Genomic DNA, 21402 nt, shown 5'->3' with positions numbered 1-21402 from the left:
AGCCAACTTTTTTTTTCTTCTTCCCACCCTTCTTCACATTTTCCTTTATTGGCACATTAGGGTAAGGAAGTTGAGGTTCCGGTGTACTCAAATCAAGAGGTGGATCAAAGGTGAGACTCCCGGTGGTGCCCCTAAGGATAGTCACTGTCCCACTAGGGTTCTTAGCCCTCAAGGCCTCGCCTAGTGATGAGTAGACCAGACCACTCCTATCCCTAGAGCTACCATGCACATATAGGTCTTCCTCCTTATTTCCCCCCTCTTTTTCGGTCGAAGTAGATGACTCAAACTCATAGGATGTGGGTCTAATGTCATCAAGAACCTTCCTAGAGGTGTCATTGGCCTTAGATGGGTCCCTAGCCTTCATGGCCTCACCATCTAATTTAGGGTCCGAGACATCTTCATCCCTAGAAGTCTTCTTTCTCAACAAAGCTTTTTCCTTGCCACTATCAATCAACTCATATTTGCTTGCATTGTTCTCAAAGGACAAGAAACCATAACCTTAGGATAGTATAGTAATGCATTGAGACATAGAACAAAGAGCATCATCACTTACACTCTTCTTCTCCTCCGGTTGTGAGGCAATGGGAACACCTTGAAACTTGTTAGGACCATAGCCACCACCTTGAGTAAACCCGGGAGGAGCATTTTGAGCATGAAATCCTTGACTTGAGGTGGATTGGCATTGAGAATTGGGCCCGTATGCTTGTTGTCCATGTTGACCATATTGTGAAAATTGAGTGTTGCCTTGGTGTGCATTGTCATAATAAGCGAAATTTGATGAATCTTGACCTTGGCCACCTCTAAAGCTTTGCTTTCCACCTTGAAACCCACTAGATGAACCTCCTTGGTCTCTCCAAGAAAAATTAGGGTGATTCCTCCAACCCGGATTGTATGTAGGTGAGTAAGGATCATTTCTAGGGTGCCCACCATAAGAATTCACGGCCTTTACTTGCTCTTGAACAAAATCCGGATAATTAGGAGCAAGATGACATTCACTAGTAGCATGTATAGGTGAATCACATAGAAGACATAGAAGCGGCCTTGACATGATGTGTAGATGAACCACGCTCTTGAGCTTGAAGAAGTAAATCAAGCTTTCTCTCAAGCTTCCTATAATCGGCACTAGAGCTCTCTTGGGCAACCCTTGTCTCATGAGTGCTCTTGGTATCATAATATGGATCTTTCCTCACTCTTTCCCTCCTAGAATCATGATCATCCCATTGCCTCGATTGTCGACCCAAGTGCTCAAGTATATCCCATGCCTCGGTTTGACCATGACTATGAAGTGAACCTTGTGCGGCAACATCAACCCTCCTCCTCTCATGTGGTAACAAACCACCATAGAAACCTTTAATCATCATAGACTTAGTCAAGCCATGATGGGGACATGCATTGCAAATATCCTTGTACCTATCCCATGCCTCCCAAAAGGTCTCATGATCACGTTGAGTGAAGAGTAAGAGCTCATGTCTCATGCTAGTGGTCTTGTGTGGTGGGTAGTAAGCATCCAAGAAAATGTCCGTCAACTCCTCCCATGATCGTATACTCCTCGGTTGTAGCTTCAAAAACCATCCCTTTGCATCATCTCTAAGTGAGAAAGGAAACAACCGCATCTTAAACTCACCCTCAGGAAGTCCACCCTTTGACATAGTGCTCACAATCGCCTCAAAGTCTTGCATATGGTTGATGGACTTCTCGGATGATGTCCCACGAAAATAGGCAAGATGCTCAATTGTTGTGGCTTGATCTCGAAGTCCACCTCTCTAACCGGAAGTACCAAGCATGATGCCGTGTTTGACCATGGAAGGTCTAGAAAACTCTCGAATAGGTCTCTCCGCCATCTCTCTAACTGGTAATCTAATCAGACTCGGTGAGTAATCTCTTGGAGGTACTCTTGGCCTTGGAGGTGTTCGTGAACGATTCCTTGACCTTTGTCTAGAAAGTCTTTGCAAAGTACGACCACTTCTCAAATTGATAGGTAGTAAAGTACTACTCATGCACCTTGCAAAAATATGACCACGTGGTAAGTACTCAAGAATTCACAAAATAAGCACTTTGAATTTAATTTCACGCTTCACAATAAATAAGAGGGGTAATGAGAGAAGGTGAGACAACAATTAAATAAGAAACTAAAATAAGCAAAGCTAAGAATAAGTGAAAAACTAACAACTCAAGAAACTAACGACTAATTAGGAAACTTAATGAAAAGCTAGCAAACAAGTCAAGCCAAGTGACGGTCGCTATCGATGCTCATGTCTTACATGTACTACAAAGTAATACAAGGCCCGTCACTTCGATAGAAATAACCACAAGTCTCAACAAACAAACACACAACTAGGAATTAATCAAAATAAAGTAAAACAAATAATTACAATTTTTTTTTTAAAGCTAAACACACAAAGAAAACTTAACTAAACTAAGAAAATAATGCAAGTGACCTAACAACCGAAAACCAAGGGATTAAAGCTATTACACTTTAATCCCCGGCAACGGTGCCATTTGGTTTATGTGCTTGAATGCAATTTACACGCAATAAAGCACGGTCATCAAAGAAGTGGGAAATATTTGAACCCGAAATTATCGTACCACAGGGATTGAAAAGCTAACTTCAATCCTTGGTTATGCCGATTACTAAGTCACCAACAATTCAACAAACAAAACCTAAAAATAGCACAAAGCTATTTACATACCCGGCTCGGAACAACCAAGCCTAAAATGGGTCAAAAGAACCACAAATAAATGCGGAAGCTCACAACCAAATGGTGTGGACAATGAAAGTGATTTGTGAAATTTAATTTTTTTTAATTGTGAAGAAAATAAAATTGACAATTGAAAATTAAAATTAAAATTAAAAATAAAGATAATAGAAACTAATCAAGATATGGAAATTAGGTCACTAGGGTATCCTCCTAGCCAAATTTAATGCACAAATATGCTCCGACAATGGTTACTCAATTCATAATGGCATCAAGAACCGTACCCAAGGCTTTTCAAGACTCATGGGTCATTAGATTCCTTAAAGATCAAGGGTCGTAGAAACTCAATTGGGACAATCTAGAGCCTTGTTAGGGCCTCTAATTGCACCAAAAGGCGAAGAGTCCTAGAATCAAGGTTCCCAAGCTAGCCAATACGGCAATAGAAATTGGTATTGTAGCTAACCATGTTCTAAACAAGTGTCCTAGCCATAAATTAGAGAAGTGATTAGGTCCCCTAATTTGTTCTATACATGCTCATCTACACATTCAAGAGTTAATCAAGCTCCTAAGCATGCATCTAAGCCAAATATTATAGAATAGAACATATGCTAATCACGAAATTGAAAACCATTAAATCAAAACATATTTATTACATTAAATCCATGCTAGGGCTCAAACCCTAGCTTCCTAAATAGACTACTCACAACCCATCCACAAATCAACAACAATATTCATCAATTAAAGAGGTAAAGGTGAAGAAGAGTGAAAAGGAACAAGAACAAGTCACAAATTGCTATGGAGCAATTATGACAAGCCTTGATTTATGGCTTCCCACTATACCCAATCTCAAGTCTTGATGTAGATGAGATCCTTTGAAGCTCCTTGAAATCCCTTTGAGAAATTGATGAGGATTTGATGAAATTTTGGTGAGGTGATGGTGGATCTTGGTGAGGTGATAAATGGATCTTGGTGAGGAGGTTCTTGGTGTGGAGGAAAATGGTGTGGATGGGTGGTTTTGGGTGTAGAGTGAGAGAGAGAGAGTAATGGAGTGAATGCTATATGAAAAAATGGGGAGTGCGGCCTGTGAGAGAGAGTGGGGTTTGATTGGAGAAGAATCAATATATATGCTTAATTGAATGTGTGGCTATCAGCAAAGAGAAAAGAAGAATGCACGTGGGAGCGTGAAAGAAAGAAAAGGAATGTGCTCTGCCACGTGTCAAAGCCGGATTTGTATCTAACCAATCAAACAAATCACGTGCATGGCTGCCTCCCTTCTTTGGTTGATTTGGCTTAATTAATCAAGTGATTAATTAACCTATTTAATTAAGATGCAATTCTTTGGTAAACTTCTCAATTCTTTCTGTTCCTTCTCACTCTTCTCCATACACTTCCGCATGTATTATCGGAGGTAATTAGATCCCGCTCCCATGATGGCATTGACTACGGTTGACCCGCGTCGGCTATTTCGTTCTTTTATCAGAAACTCCATTTTGCTCAATTTTCGCGACATTTTCTTTCGATTTATGCAACTCCGCTTATTTTCTACAAGTAAATAAAAATAGATTAATTACATTATAATTGACTTGATGACTAACTAATTTATCGTGTTTTAGATACAATTACATGCATAGAAATACGTGTAATCAGAACCCACCCTAGTTACTGAGAATAGGACCACTTCCCCTGCCCCAACAAATGCTAGAACAAGATGCGGAGTCGCAACCGCACACCAACCGCTCCACAGCCAGGGCTAGAACTGAGGGTAGTCGACCTACCCCCAGGCGGGAGATAGTAGAGCGAAACCTCCTGGTTGGGCCCGCGGGAGACGCAACAGCCCTAATCTTGGAAAGGATGCAACAATTAGAGCAAAGGCTAATCCGGGCGGAGGCAGGCGCCCCAACGCCAATCCCAAATCCTCTATTTACGTCTAGGCCAGGGCCATTCACCGCCAGGATCTTGCAGGCCGTCAGACCAGCAGATGCAAAGACACTAAAGATGCCACATTATGGCAGCATGACTGACCCCTTCGTCCATATGGACACCTTCAAAAAAGTCACTAACAACAAGGGATTTGATGACGCCACCCTCTGCCACTTGTTCAGCGAAACGCTAGGTAGTGAGGCAAGGAGCTGGTTCTTTGAATGCCCACCCGGATCCATCGACTCATTCCATGCACTATCAACCGCTTTCCTTTCTCGGTTCATCCTGTTGGCCACCGAACATCACAACACAACTCAGTTGTTCAACGTCAAGCAGGGCGCAGAAGAAACATTGAAGGCATTTTTCACTAGGTGGGGAGTGCCGGCATCTCAGTGCCGCGATCTTGATAAGACAATGGCATTGGTAGCCTTCAAGCAAGGACTACTAAAGGGGCCATTTCTTTATCATCTCAATTACAACCATCCAAATGCTGCATATGACCATGTCATGAGTGAAGCCGTCATCCACGCACAGGCAGAATTCATCACATATGGAGAATCCCCACCATCACCGCCAACAACGGCAAAGTCCACGCAGCCCTTCTCCAGCCATCAGGAGACTGCTAACAAAACTTTTGCCACGTTGCCAACTGATAAGAAGAGAGAGTGGCAACAGGGCTACTACCAGAGTAAGCGGAAAAAGGACCAGCATTACCATAAGGGCAACCGCTCATCCCATGGGGATAACCGTAACAAAGAGACGGAGTCCTCCCAGCGGTATGCAGTGTTTACAGTCCTCACAGCCTCGTGTGAGGAGATATACGACCAGTGCAAGGACTAGATACCACCACCACCCCCAAGGAAATACCCAAGGGTGGGAAAACCAAGAAACACTGGCAAGTGGTGTAAATACCACGAGGACAACGGTCACAACACCAACAACTGCAACGCTTTCAAAACGGCAATAGAGACTTTGTATCGTGATGGTAAGCTGGAACAGTTCATTGTGCGTCAGCCATCACCTGTGGTCGCCAACATCGAACCCATGCACTACATCAATACCATCGATGGCAGTGCTCAGATCACTGACATGTCTCATAGGGCAAGAAAGCGCTATGCACGCGCTAACCACCCCAAAGAAATTTGCAACATCCGTCATGAGAGATCAGCTAAACTCCCAAGGTGTGGTTGGGAACCCATTACCTTCTCGGAGGAAGAAGAGCGCGGAGTGCATCTGCCCCATGAAGACCCATTCTTGATCGACACCATGCTCGATAAATGGTCCGTGGGAAGGGTCCTTGTTGACATCGGATCCACTGTCAATGTCATCTTCAATGACTGCTACAACCAACTCCAGCGGAATAAAAAATTACTCCAAGATCATGAGCCACTGCTCAGCTTCTCCGGTGACGTCATGAAACCACTCGGTTCTAACTACATGCAACTAGTTATCGGCGCTAGTCCATGCACAGTGGAGATACATACAGAGTTCATTGTTGTACACTGCTTCAGTTTGTATAATGCCATCATCGGACAACTGGCGCTCAACAAGCTAAAGTGCATCATAGTGGCTACATGCTTCTCATGAAGTTCCCTACACCTAACGGGACAGGCTGTGTGAAGGGAAGTCAGCAACTGGCACGAGAATGTTATTCGACAACTGTGGCACAGTCAACACGCCGCCATGAGATCCTCACGATAGGAAACCATGTGCCGGTGACAAATATTTTTGAAAATCCTAGGGATGATGAGGAGAAGTATGTAAAAAAAAGAGCCTGTCAACCCAGAGACATCCTTGCAGGTCATCAGCATCTCTGACGAACACCCTGAGCAGACAGTCCGATAGGCGCTCAACTAGCCCCAGAGATAGCTGTAGAACTCACTCAGTTTCTACGAGACAACGCCGCCGTCTTTGCATGGTCCTACGCTGATATGCCGGCCATCTCCCCTGAAATCATCACGCACAAGTTGAGCATAAAGCTATCCTTCTATCCAGTCAAGCAGCGGTGAAGGGCCTTCTATGAAGAGAGATATCGCACAATAGGGGAGGAGGTCGCCAAGCTTCAGGGCATGAGGTTCATCCGCCAAGTCAATTACCCTCAGTGGATTTCCAACTTGGTCATGGTCAAGAATCCTAGAGGAAAGTGGCGGATGTGTGTTGACTTCAAAGGTCTTAATAGGGCATGTCCCAAGGATTGCTTCTCGTTACCGCGCATCGACCAACTAGTCGACGCTACAGCGAGACATGAGTTGCTCAGTATGATGGACGCCTTCTCAGGATACAACCAAATCAAGATGCACCCCGGCGACCAGGAATGCACCACCTTTACAACCGATAAGGGCCTATACTGTTATAATGTCATGCCTTTCGGTTTGAAGAACGTTGGGGCAACATACCAGCGGCTGATGAACGCTATGTTCATGGAACACCTCGGCAAAATAATAAAGGTATACGTGGATGAAATGTTGGTCAAAAGCATCAAGGCCAGTGGACACGTGGCAAACCTCTGAATCATATTCGCCATTCTCTTGGCCTATGGTATGTGCCTCAACCCAAAAAAAAGTTTCTTTGGTGTCACCGCTAGCAAATTTCTGGGCTACATTGTCAGTGAACGGGCCATAGAGGCCAACCCTGACAAAATGCAAGCCATCCTCAACATGAAGTCCCTGGAATGGAAGGTGCACATACAGAACCTCCAAGGCAAACTAACCGCCCTTTCTTGGTTCATCTCCAGACTCACTGACAGATGCCTCCCATTTTTCAAGGTTCTGAAGATGACCCACAAGAAAGTAATTGACTGGACCCCAGATTGTGAGGCAACATTGCAGAGCTTGAAGGAGTACTTAGCAGCAGTCCCACTTCTTTCCATTCTTATACAGGGAGAGGTACAGTACATCTACCTGGCGGTAGCCCCATCAGACTTAAGTTGCGCCATTGTACGATGAGAGGGCCAGAAGGAGCTCCCAGTGTTCTACGCCCGCAGAGGCATGAACGGGGCAGAGACAAGGTATACCCCCCTGAAGCAGCTCGCTCTCGCACTCATTGTCGTCGATAGACACCTCCGCCAGTATTTCCAAACCCACACAATTCATGTCTTAACAAACCAACTGCTGAAGCAAGTAATGCAAAACTCTGAGCACTCTGGGCGCCTCAGCAAGTAGGCCATCTAGCTCAGCGAGTTCAACCTTGACTACAAGCCAAGGACCCCCATGAAAGGCCAGGCGGTAACAGATTTCATCGCTGAGCTCATCGAGCGTCAGGATGAACCCAACCTAAGGGCAGAGGCTAACATAGAAATGATAACCGCTGAGGACCCAGCCCCCCACCAGCAGTCAGACTGGAACCTCCATGTGGACAGCTCCACCTGCTCTAAGGCCTGCGACGCCGGAGTTATCTTGACAAGACCAGGGTGACTGAATGTGGAATATGCGTTAAAGTTCAATTTCACAGCCTCAAACAACATGGCGGAGCAGGAAGCGCTCATTGCAGGCTTATTCCTCTTCATCGACTCAGGGGCTGACAGCTTCAACATATTCAGCGACTCCCAGCTAGTCGTTAACCAGGTCAACGACAGTTTCCAGGCCAAAGACCAACAGTTAGCGACATACTTGGGGTATGTCAAGACGCTTCTCAAAAAATTCAAATTTCACACCATCACACAGATCCCCATGGAAAAGAATGCCAAGGCTGATTCACAGGCAAGACTAGCAACCGCTCAACCACACCAAAGCCCAGCGGACACAAGGGTGGAATGCCTTGACAAACCAAGCATCACAAAAACCCTAGCGGAGATTTTCAATAGTGAGGTCAACCCCAGCTGGATGGATGAGATCATCGTGTACAAGCTCAATGGAACGCTGCCGGAAGACAAGGTCGAGGCACGGCAACTCAAGCGGAGAGCAACCTGCTATAACATCCAGAATGGCAAGCTTTACCGCCAGGGATTCACCCATCCTAACCTCCGGTGTTTGACCCTAGAGGAGGGAAAGGCCGTCCTAACAATGATACACGCCGGGGAATTTGGAAACCACTCTGGTGCCAGATCCCTGGCCAATCACAAAAAGCGGCAAGGCTACTTCTCGCCCACGCTTAGCGACTACGCCAGAAAGGTTTCCAGATCTTGCCACAAGTGTCAGCAGTACGCTGACCTCCCCCATGCCCCGGTGGAACCTCTCTCAATAATCATCGGCCCATGGATTCACTCCATGTGGGGCCTGGACCTACTTGGAAATTTTCCAACCGCTAGGGGACAGTTCCAATACATTATTATCGCCATAGACTATAATAGCAAGTGGATAGAGGCAGAACTGCTGACGGCAATAACTACCGCCAAGGTAACTCACTTCCTCTGGAAGAACATCTATTTCCTCTACGGCGTCCCCCACACAATCATCACAGATAACGGCACGCAGTTCAACAACAAAGAGCTCATCTCTTTCACCGCCAACCTGGGTACCAAGATGAGCTTTGCATCTGTCACTCACCCCCAGACCAACGGCCAGGTCAAAGCAGCAAACAAGATAATCAAAAAGTTGCTAAGAAAGAAGCTCGACGACGCCAAGGGTTTATGGGCAGAGAAGCTCCCAGAGGTTCTGTGGGCCATCAGAACTACCCTAACATCTGCTACTGGTGAAACACCATTCTGTATGATGTTCGGAACGGAAGCCGTCCTACCCATTGAAGTCACCCAACCTACCACTAGGGCTACTGTCTCGAGACCAAAGGCGAGGGCATCAGCCTTGACAAGGATCTCCTTGAGGAAAAGAGCCACATGGCCCATTTGAGCAATTTGCAAAACAAGCAACGGGTATCACGTTTCTACAACGCCAGAGTCAAAGCCTGGAACCTCCAACTGGGGGACTGGGTAATGAAGGAAGTCATTCCTCCACCAACGGCACTCCGCCCAACTTGGAAAGGACCATACAAAATTGTGGAGGTCGTCAGCCCCGACACCTTCTAATTAATGGACAAAGATGGCGTCACAATGACCTACCCTTGGAATACTGAACACCTTCAGTATTATTACAAATAGTCTTGCCGCTACCCAAGATCATCTTAACTTAGCTAAATTTTTGTTCAATATTTAGCTAAGGGAAGCTACCCAACAGGTACAACCCCTCTCTTGTAAACACTGATCTCAGCTATCAATGAAACTAGGAATTATTCAAACCATTGTTCTCCATGCACAAGTTAGCTGGCAACGCCAACAACATTCAGTGGACCACGTCTGCTACATTGTGCCCTTAGAAAAATTTTAATTCCTTTAGAACAAAAGAAAAGTCAAAACTCTAGAGGTACAAGGACATTCATAACACAATTATGCTAACAACAACAAGCGCACACTTGGAAATTTCAAAAAGCAATACTTCATGTATATTTAGGGTCGGGACTCCCCACCCAAAAATATTGTCAAGTTAAAAAAAAAAAAAAAAAACAAACAAAGCCTCAGCGGCATTACAAAAAGCTACTGGGCTGGCAGTCTTCATGGATTGATGGGAGCGGCAGCAACATTTTCTTCGCCCATCGGCGGCTGTGGATTAACCAGGCGACTTGTCTAATCAGAAACACGAGTGGTAGGGCTCGGCGTCACCATGGTGCCATCCTCCCGAGTGTTGGCAGCCAGGAACTCGGCACGGGACACTTCAGACCGGGTAGGCATGGGGGTCCGCTGAGACTCATCCACCGGACCATGGTCACTCTCACCACTGCCGGAGCGTGCACCTCCAGTCTGATCTGTGATAGACCCACCCACTGGCATAGGCGGCTGGCTCGACACACTGGCAGACTGAGACGATTTGACCCAGTCAATGGTGCCCTTCTTGTTCAACAAGTCCAAATTAGCAGCGGCACCAGCCTTTACCGCCTTCTTCAGCGCTTGCTTGTACTCTGAGGACTACTTGAACAACTCCACGATGGCGGCCTCTGCGCGGCTCCTCTCAGCCTCCAACAGGACAACCTCGCCCTCCAACCTCTTCACCTCCGCAGACTGGGCGGTAGACTCCCGCTGGAGGACATCCGCCAGCTTAACCTTGGCCGCCAGCTTCTCCTACAGCAGAGCTATGTCTTGCTCCAGCTTGGATACGTGCTCGTTCACTCAAGGTCTCGCGCAATGGAGACGTTCAACTTGCCGCAAGCGTCCAGTGCGTCACACTCTGCCTTGGTCAGCCGCCACTCGACCTCTGGTAGCTTGTCTTTGGCCTCTTCCAACTCCCTTTGGAGACCTTTGATCTCCTCCCTCAACTGCCGCTCAACCCGAGGCTGGTTTGATGCCTCCAGGAAGAGCTCGTGCAGGCTAACGAATAGATGCCCAAATGCCCAGCTGAAAGGCGATTGCTGAACGACCATTGAGTGAAAGGTCCTATCCAGCCCGCCGAACCCGAGCCGCTCACAGAGGTAGAACCCTATCGGACGCAACGAATCAATAAAAACCCTATCGGAACCGCTGAGCGACACGTCAGACCCAAAATCCTCACTGCTCGAGATCTCTATGACGCTAGCCATCGGAAAAACCCTAAAACCCAGGTCAGTCAATTCCAAAACGATCTACACTATCCCTATAATAGACTTGTGCTAAGAACACCAAGAACAATTACCCGAAAAACCCATAAACAACCAAAACAAGAACAATGTTTGTATGCATCCAAAGCCCAGATTCGACCATCTAGCAAATCCATAAACCGTAACTCTCTGTCAAACACCTAAACCCATCCCCAAAAATCACTCTAGACCCTCATAACACACCAGGGAAGGGAATAAATCACTCCAAATACCAAAAACAGAAACTGACATAAGCAAAACAAAAAACAAAAAAAACCAATAAAACAGGGACAAAGTTCAAACTACCAACCTGAAAAACGGGAACGCTGGCTCGTTTGATGATGCTCGTCTTCACTTCAAGAGGTCTCCGTCCTCCAAAGATCAGTAATCTCACAACAAATCACACAGCCTTCTTCTCGGATCTCAGAGCAAAGCTTGAAGACGACGATATTGGTTCAAAGTGCAAAGTGTTGAACCACTCGGTTTCCCTCTCTTTTATGTAACCATAAAAAAAATCTAAGCCGTCTACTAAAAAATGACATCATAAGACAGCCGTACACGTGCCCCACAATCGCACTTACTTCCCGGATTAACCGAGGGGTCGCCTCGGTTACAAAATCCATAATTACTCGCATTAATGGTGAAGATGCTAGCGTGCTGAGGAGACGTTATCCCACACACTAACCCAATGCACGATGGCCACATGTTGGGCACAGTCAGACGAAGCGTCTATCCGAAGTAACCGTCTATAAGGCAGGTACACCAACCGGCAAGCGAGACAGTCTCGCTAAGCGCAACTCTGCTAGCAGAACTTCTCCATTCATCTTGCAAGCAAGACAGTCTCTGCTAAGCGCAACACTGCTAGCGGGACTTCTCCCTTCATCTGGCAAGCGGGACAGTCTCCGCTAAGCGCAACACCGCTAGCAGGACTTCTCCCTTCATCTTACAAGCGAGACAATCTCCGTTAAGCGCAACTCCGCTAGCGGAACTTCTCCCTTCATCTTGCAAGCGAGACAGTCTCTGTTAAGCGCAACTCTGCTAGCAGAACTTCTGCCTTTCATCTTGCAAGTGACAGTCTCCGCTGAGCGCAATACCGCTCGCTGAGCTTCAACTAGACAGGTCCCCACAACACTTCTTTCCGCTTACTATCAGCAGAGGGACTTCCGCCAGTGGAGATTCCCGAGGCAACGCCTCATTCTGACAATGACTGCCATGCAGCGCTACAGTCAAGAGATGCCCCTCTGGGACACGGGGACAAGCCAACAGTCTGCGATGGCCCTGATCAGGCACGTTGACCCCCGCCACTTGGGTATCAAAGATTGGGCTCGCTACCCAACACCCTTTGCTCAGCGCAGCTCCCCTCAACAAACAATACACCGACCAAACAGAGGTCTATCTTAGCCGAGGAGTAGGGGATTCCCTGGAGGGGCCTAGCAGGGCCCCACCCAAAGGGTATAAAGAGTTTGCTCAGTAAGTCCATGGTTGACAACGCATTGACGCTAATTATGCTTTTGCAAGTCTAGCGGAAGTAACGCTTCAAACCACTAGACAACTCCCCAACCAAGATTGCCCTCCTTGACTGGGGGCTTGGGGGACTTGTACTTATATGTGCATTTGCCAGAGCATGATTAGCTATAATGAGCCACGCTCATGCTACCGCCAGCGGTACCAACTCCTACCAACGGAGTGACCTACGGAAACACAGCCAAGCAGGCTACTGGCTGAGGCCAGGCTCACCGCTGACGCATCGCCACGCGCCGCGCCAAGATAGCATCAGAAGCTCTAGAAGTTGGGAACTGAAGCATATCAGTGCCACATCGAAAACATGGAAGAGGTCAGCCTCCTCCCCACCTATAAAAGGTTGTCTCCTTTCTCCTCATTAATTACGCATTTACTACTTACCTACTATTATTCTGTCAACACAAATACATTGACTAACTTAGGCATCGGAGAAGAGAAGACAACCCAACGCGGTCTCCCTCTGACGCCCTTTGTATTTTACTTGACAGGTAGCGGAAGCTCTGAGAACATCACAAGTAGCAGTTCGCCCACCGGACCAGCGTTACTCAAGATTTAGCCACCGCTAAATCTTAAACATTAACATGGTTTTAGTCACGAATTGACTTACGTAAGCATGATATGGAAGGTTATGAAACTTATGGTTGTGGTTGTGAGTTGTGCTTATTGTTGTTTAGGTTGAGGTGACTTAAGAATGTGTTTATGCTTTGTGGTTTTGAGTTTACTCATACAAGCTTTCGTAAGATTACCTGAATTGTTGTGTAGCAACCCGATGCACTATTCGATGGTGTAGGGGTTAGTCCTGCAGGTCAGGAAAATAATGGTTGAAGCTGAGACCTTGTAGCAGTTGATCGGGTAGGAATCTAATTTTGTGGCTTTAATGTTGTTAAGACTTCCGCTGTGTAGTAAGCTCTGAGGAGCGGTTACTTTATTATTTTATTAACGCAATTTAATTTGTAAACTATGTGTAATGTAACATGTGACTCTAAAGAACGAGTCTGTATTCACATTGTGGGTTTGAGACATAGTTGATTGCCTTTGTTTAAAGGAAAATTTCCTTAGCTGTTTTGTTTGATGTCCGAACCATTCACGCATGTATAATTATGGGATTATATCTAATTTTTAATTTTTTTTAAAAATCAGGGCGTGACATGCTCACATACGTTATAGTGAATAATTAATGATTGATAAATTGATTATTATTCCGTACCGGCGATTGAATAATGATTTGATGGCTTGTTAGGGAAACTGCTTACGTAACAGCTACCAATATTGGCAACGGTCAAGATCAGTGTGCGGGCTAGCATCTACTGAGAAAAATGTCTCCATTTTGATAGTCTTTAGATTTGAATTGCACCAAGAGATTTTTTTATGACGAGTGAAGAGGTCATTAAGATGTCTTGTTTAAGAAACAATGTTAAATGTTTAGGAATTGAAGAGCTAGTAACCTATATGTTGACATTAGGCACACGACCATCTTTCAAAGAAGTGTTCACCGACAAAGAAGGTTGTTCCGCTGGAGCTTTCAAAATGGAAAGTCAGCTGGGACCAAGAGGTTGGCATGGGTTGCATACGTTTCAAAATTAACTGCACTGTAAAATAATACAAAGGAAATCCAACGCCGTATATAATTATAGTGTTAAGCTTAGCATGAAGTCTTGCCTGAACCCTAATTTAAGATATATACGAATATGAACTTGTATGGACGGATTTGTTGAGTTTTTGTTCAGACTCAATAAACGAACTACCTGTATGGGAACATACAATTTTAATATCTTTTCTATTTTGCATCTCTTCTTCTTGTTATTCATTTTCTTTTTCTGAGTGAGAGAAGGTGAAGATATAGATTCTAGGCCACTTGAGCTAGATGACCCTTGAATTCAGAGTGAGTGGGTTGAAAATCAATCTAGGTTGGCTAATTAATCATATTATCATATGCACTTTGTATACGAATGAACATCAATACGTAATAAAGACAGAAAAGATTGCCTTCACCACAAGTATCCTAGTGTATTGTTATATACTCAACGGCAAAATCAGTCAATCATGTGGGTACCGCACCGAAGATGCAATAATGATTTGACGGCTTGTTAGGACAGCTGCTTACGCAATAGCTACCAACATTGGTAATGGTCAAGATCAGTGTGCGAGTTAGCATGTACTGAGAAAAATGTCTGCGTGTTGACAGTCTTTAGATTTGAATTGCATCCATGATGAGTGAAAGTGACCATTAAGATGTCTTGTTTAAGAAACACTGTTAAATGTTTTGGAATTGAAGAACTGGTAACCTTTACGTTGACACCTGGCACGACGAGAAGGTTGCTCCTCTGGTTCAAAATGGAAAGTTAGCTGGGACCAAGAGGTTGGCATGGGTTGCATACATTGCAAAATTACCGGCACTATATATAAAACAATAAAAAGGAAATCCAACGCTGTATATAAATTATAGTGTTAAGCCTAGCATGAAGCCTTACCTAAACTCTAATTTCAGGGACACTATGAACCTACATGGATTGGCTTGTTGAATTTTTGTTCGGACTCAATAAACGAACGGGCTTATTTAGATATGTCATTCTAGTTGCAAGTTGAATAATGATAAGCAGAAGATAATTAGGTATCCCTCCTTCAAATCAAATTACATACCTAATATTAAATGTATTTAAACATCTAGCAATGCTAACTAAAGAAGAATTAAGATGATTTACATCAATGTTTACCTATCACATTAACTGTCAATCTGTGAGACAGTGACTGCATCATTTGATTTAAATGTGGTTAGTTTAGCATCACTTTGAAAAATTAGTTTGAACATATGGTAATACTAGCTCAAAAAATAGGCACACCCCTAAAGCAATTAAGCATTTAAAAATTCTATTTTAACTCTATGATTTCAATTCCTATAGTTTTAATATCTTTTCTATTTTGCCTCTTGAACATATTATTGACAGAAAAACTGAGAGTTGAGTTCTTCTTTTAATTTTTTTCTTCTTCTTGTTATTCATTTTTTTTTTCCTGAGTGAGAGAAGGTGAAGATATAGATTCCTGACCACTTGAGCTAGATGACCCTTGAATTTAGAGTGAGTGGGCTGAAAATCAATCTAAGTCGGCTAATTAATCATATTTGCTTGTATACAAATGAACATCAATACATAATGAAGACAAAAGAGGTTGCCTTCACCGTAAGTAACCCAGTGTATTGTTATATACTTAACGACAAATCAATCAACCCTCTGGATGTTTAGAGTATACATCTCACATGGGAAATTAGAGACTTTACATATGAGTTTATAAGAGTTTGGACCACTCCATCCATTGCCAATTAGTTTTGGATGTAAACTCCAGATTACTTTATCATAGTATCAGAGCGGGTTATCCCACGTGTGTATGTGTTACAGCCACACAGGCGCCACGTCACCCAATATAAGTTGTTCGTGTGTATGGCTTGACAATTCGCCACATGTGCGGGGGCATGTTGAGAGTATGAATCTCATATGGAAAATTGGGGACCTTACAAATGGGTGTATAAGTGTTTGGGCCACTCTATCAATTGCTAATTGGTTTTGGATGTGGACCCCAAATTACTTTATTAGTGGGTTCTTATAAATTGATCGAAGAACCCCACGAAAATCTCCAACTTCATTCTCTAACCTGCTTAGTACCAACACTTGTGCCATAATGTGGTCATCAATGTGGGATGCTAGCAATGAGAAACATGGAGATCTCAAAGCAGGTCTCACCATCTTCATCGTCATCATGACAGCTGTTGGTTTCTGGTTCCTCCAGACTTGGAATAAGCACTCGAGGAACCCGAAACAAGGTTCATTGCTGCCTGGCCCTCGTGGTGTTCCACTACTCGGTTACCTTCCATTTTTCGGTACCAACCATCACCATCTGTTGACAGACTTGTCAAGGGTTTATGGCCCAATTTACAGGATCCAGCTTGGTACCAAACTAGGCATTGTGGTCAGCTCACCATCGTTAGTGAAAGAAGTGGTTCGTGACAAAGACACAATATTTTTCAACCGCGACCTTACAGTGGCACAACGAATTCTCTCAAATGGAGGATCCGATATAATCTTTGGGACTGACGTTCCAAAGTGGAGGAAGATGCGCAAGATGCTCGTGAGTCAAATGCTATGCAAAACCAACCTTGATGATTGTTATGCTCTGAGAAAACAAGAGGTTGTGAAGTCAATTAGGCATGTTTATAATGAAAAAATTGGGACCCCAATTGATTTTGGGCAGTTTGCAATGTCCGCAACCTTCAACACATTCTTGCGCATGTTATGGGGTGGGACTCTACAAGAAGAGAAGGCATTTGATGTTGGATCTGAGTTTAGAAAGGTAGCGGCGGAAACCCTCTGGTTACTTCAGAGAGGAAACGTCTCGGACTTTTTCCCTGTGCTTGCTAGGTTTGATATACAGGGAATTAGGAGCCGAGCAAAGAAGCTTTTGTCAGTAACTGAAAACATGCTCGATTCGATCATAGAAACTCAGATGAATAAGGATCAAAATGAGGGAGTACCAAAAAAAGATGAAGGGAAGGGCTTTCTGCAGCTCCTCTTGGAAAATACTATAAATCAAGATAGTGCAACATCACTTACAATGAAACAAGTGAAGGCCTTGCTCTCGGTACGTTATCTACAAAGTATTTCAAGTTCCACAATTTCTTTTTCTGATAAAAATAAGGGTGCGGTTATTGCCACCTTATCATTTTCTTAGTTCACCCTACAAACATTTGAATTATTGAAAGACTATATTACCCAAGTGCAAAATAATTGATAAGTACACTAATTCCCTAAAATCCAATATTTAAGAAAAAATAAATATATAAGTAATTAATTAAATATAAAGACTACTTAATTTCACATTGAATAACATTAATCTTTATCTTCTCCACCCAAATTTGAATTTATTACTATCTTTTTGTTTTTTTGGTTCTTCTTCATTGTTAATTCGTTATTCAATTCACAAAACCATTATTTTTAACCTCATCAAAATCTTTGCAATATTCTTTGTGAACACCAAAAGTAAAAATTTAAAATACAAAGAAAAAAAATCAATCTCTTCTTCATTGATCATAGTTGTAAATTTACTAATCTTTTTAGATGGATTGAAATAGAGGATGTTGAAATTGAAAGAAAAAATTAAAAAAAATGAGAGTAAATCAGATTATGATTTTATTAGGAAATTTTAATAAATTTTAATCTTTTTATGAGTATAAATTAAATGAGATATTTTCGTTAAAATCATTTATTTTTTAATTGGATATGTCATATAAGGATATTGTTGGAAAGGGAAATAGGTTAAATAAGTAAATTTAATAATTGAAATTAAAACGTAGGGTGAATAAAGAAAATGATAGAATGACAATAGCCGCACCCTAAAAATAATTTCTATTTCTTTTTGTTGCTTTTATTTTCATATAATTTAAGGGACAGTTTGGTATTACTTCAGTAGTTTTTTTTTTTTGGATCAAAGGTATTACTTCAGTAGTTGAAGTGGTTTTCTTAAGGAACAATTTTCTTAGAAGCAATTTTGCTAGGAGTGAGTATTAACAGTAAAAAAAAAAAAAAAATTACAAGTTATTTATGTTACTTCAAAAGGCACTAAAACTACGTTAAACTATTTTGTGAGACATCATCACTAACTCTTCTAATACTTGCATATTTTATTTTCTTGTGAACGTACATACTTATGATTCATCTAAAAGTAAAAACCTACGCGTGAAATTTTTTTTTTCCTCAATTTTTTTTCTTCATAAATTACCAGTTAGACCTCTTTCAATAAAAAAAAATCTTTCCCATAATACTCTTTATAAAGGCTATTATGGGAAAGATTAATTAATTAATAAATTTTAAAAATAGGCAAAACTCTATCCAAGCTCATCTGTATACTTAATTCTCTCTCCATCTCCGTGTTTCTCTTTCTCTTTGCCTCTGCAAAATTGCATAATAAATCCCTATTCTAAGCAACAAAGTACGTCGTTGGTACTTTACCTATCAATGGCACATTCTACCATGATAAACTATCATCTTATAAATAGACCTGTAAATGGACCAGATTTTGATCCGTATCCTCTCCGATCCGTGGTTATTAGATGAGTTTGAATTGAAAATTTGATCCATTAATGATCTAGATCCATTAATCCGTTTGTTTAACGAATTAAACACGGATTTAAATTTATCTGATTCGTTAATAATCCGGTCCGTTTATAATAATTAAATATTATTTTTGTATCTATAATATTATTTATGAAAATATTAAATATCAAATATTAAGAATACCTATTGTTTTAAATATTAAATAATAAATATATGTATATTATAAAAAAAATTTAATTAAAAAAAAACTTTTGCAGACATCTAAAAGACGTTCATCATGAAGTATTACTTTGAAAATTTAGTATTTTGGTTACCTTAGTTTCTCATTCTAAGGAATATTTTGGTTATGTCAATTTTTTTGTGATACTCTTCATTTTATTTTAATATTTTATATCATAATAAAAATTAATATTACTATTTAAAATTTGAAAATATTTGTTATTATAAATGGATTGGATTAGCAGATCGGGTATCCGTTAATCCACCGGATATAGATTTGGATTGAGCTATCAACGATCTGCTGAATTATCAGATTGGGTCGGGTTGAAATTTTTTGTTACTAAACGGATTCAGATTTAGGTCTATCCACTCCAAATCCGGTCCATTTAAAGGTCTACTAATAAATATGATCAATTGATTACTTGAAATTTTCAATAAAAAACAAAAAACACGCATTATTAATTACAACAGTAACTAGCAGTGAGAGAGGAAAGAGAGTGGAAATTATGGATTTGGTCATTTGGGATAGAGGTTGGGAGGAGAGAATAGATGGTGGGAAAATTGCAATTGTGCAACGATGAAGATAAAGGTGAGAAAAATAGAAAGAGTACGGTGAATGTTAAGAGACTTTCCCATGTAGAAGCATATTGACTGTTTTTTCTTTTTTCATCTATTTTTTCAGAAGGTATTACAGAATTAAAAATTGTCTAAATGTCAATCTAAGAGATATAAATAGAAGTATTCATCTCAAAATGCCCATGCCATTAAACTTTTGTTTCTAGTTCACTAAATAGATGTGCACTCATATTTACAAACTTGTATTTACAAAATTCCATAGGACATTGTGGTGGGAGGAAACGACACCACATCAAGAATAATGGAATGGGCAATGTCTGAGCTGATGCAACATCCGAATGAAATGAGAAAAGTCCAAGAAGAACTAACAGAAATTGTGGGGATAAACAACTTAGTTGAAGAGTTTCATTTGCCAAAATTACATTATTTAGATGCAGTGATCAAGGAGACATTTCGTTTGCACCCTGTAGTACCACTTCTAGCGCCTCGGTGTTCAAGCCAATCCACCACCATTGGTGGCTATTACATACCTAAAGGTTCCATTGTTTTTCTCAATGCTTGGGCCATACACAGAGATTCAAGTGTCTGGGACGATCCCTTGGAATTTAGACCCCCAAGGTTCCTAAACACTGATACAAGCAACAGCTTTGGGTACCAGGGTAATAAGTTTCACTATCTTCCATTTGGTTCGGGGAGAAGAATATGTCCTGGGATTCCCTTAGCAGATAGGATGCTACTCTATGTGTTAGCTTCATTTTTGCATTCGTTTGAGTGGACATTGCCTAATGACGCAACGGTTGACCTTTCAGACAAATTTGGGATTGTGACAAAGAAAAAGGCTCCACTTATTGTTGTACCAACACCCAGGTTATCCAATTTGGAGCTCTATGCTTAAAATCAATTTCCTTAATGCCAATGTTAATCATGCATGCTGGTGATGCAACAAGCACTTGGCTATAGCTGTTTCTGGTCCAACTGTTCCCTAATTCTTAATTGTTGTGTGCTTTGATATATAGTGTAAAAATAAATGGAGAACGCATGTACGGATGTTTATTTTGTGGTTAATTTCTCTAGTATATCACTCATGATATGTGTTGTGATTTTTCATAAAATCTTATTCAGACAACATGCTTTGTTAGATGATGCACATCTTGAGTGCAGGTTCTGTTGTTATTATTATTATTATTATTATTATTATTATTATATTAATAATAATTAAAATTGAAATAAAAACTAGCCCAAGTAGCCTTGGTCAAGTAGCCATCCATGTACTCAGAAGACTATGCAACAAGTTACAAGATCGATCAGTAACATTAGTTGATTAGAGGTGACTCTAGTTGCTTCAGAAAACAATTTGATAGTTCAATCGGTAGCTAGCTATGAACAAACTAATTTGGTTGGGGGTCAAAAAACTTATCTATGGATAAGTTGGTAAAGAAATCTGGGATACACATTCAAAACCAATTGACAATGGATGGAGTGGCCCAAACCCTTATAAACTCATAAGCAAGGTCTCATTTTTCCCATGTGAGATGTATATATTCTCAACACACCCCCGCATGTATGACGAATTTTCAAGCCATACACATGGACAACTTTAGGTGACGTAGAGCCCGTGTGGCGGTGAGGCATGCACACGTGAGATAACCCTCTCTAATAACATGATAAAGTAATCTGGAATTGACATCCAAAACCAATTGGCAATGGATGAAGTGGCCCAAACTCTTATAAACTCATAGACAAGGTCTAATTTTTCTCACGTGGGATGTATATATTCTCAAGGATTAATTTCAGTTTACCCCCCTAAGGTTTGGGGGTGTCATCATGTCACC

At 42.0% G+C, this 21402-nt stretch overlaps 1 protein-coding gene and 1 non-coding gene across 2 annotated transcripts; both read left to right on the top strand.

The window, feature by feature from the left end:
* The first annotated feature begins 1371 nt into the window (after nt 1-1371).
* Nucleotides 1372-1478, top strand: LOC112201182. The gene has a single exon (XR_002936645.1). It is a non-coding gene; the product is annotated as a small nucleolar RNA R71 (small nucleolar RNA).
* Nucleotides 1479-16337: 14859 nt separating this feature from the next.
* On the top strand, nt 16338-20465 carry LOC112199409 (labd-13Z-ene-9,15,16-triol synthase, chloroplastic). The gene is made up of 2 exons (XM_024340432.2): nt 16338-17303; nt 19833-20465. Exons 1-2 carry the CDS (start codon nt 16347-16349, stop codon nt 20463-20465), a joined length of 1590 nt encoding a protein of 529 aa, XP_024196200.1. The 5' UTR covers nt 16338-16346.
* The last annotated feature ends 937 nt before the right edge of the window (nt 20466-21402 follow it).

The sequence above is a fragment of the Rosa chinensis genome, chromosome 4 (assembly GCF_002994745.2).
Source record: "Rosa chinensis cultivar Old Blush chromosome 4, RchiOBHm-V2, whole genome shotgun sequence".
Lineage (NCBI taxonomy): Eukaryota > Viridiplantae > Streptophyta > Magnoliopsida > Rosales > Rosaceae > Rosa > Rosa chinensis.
This window is presented reverse-complemented; position numbering and strand designations above follow the sequence as displayed.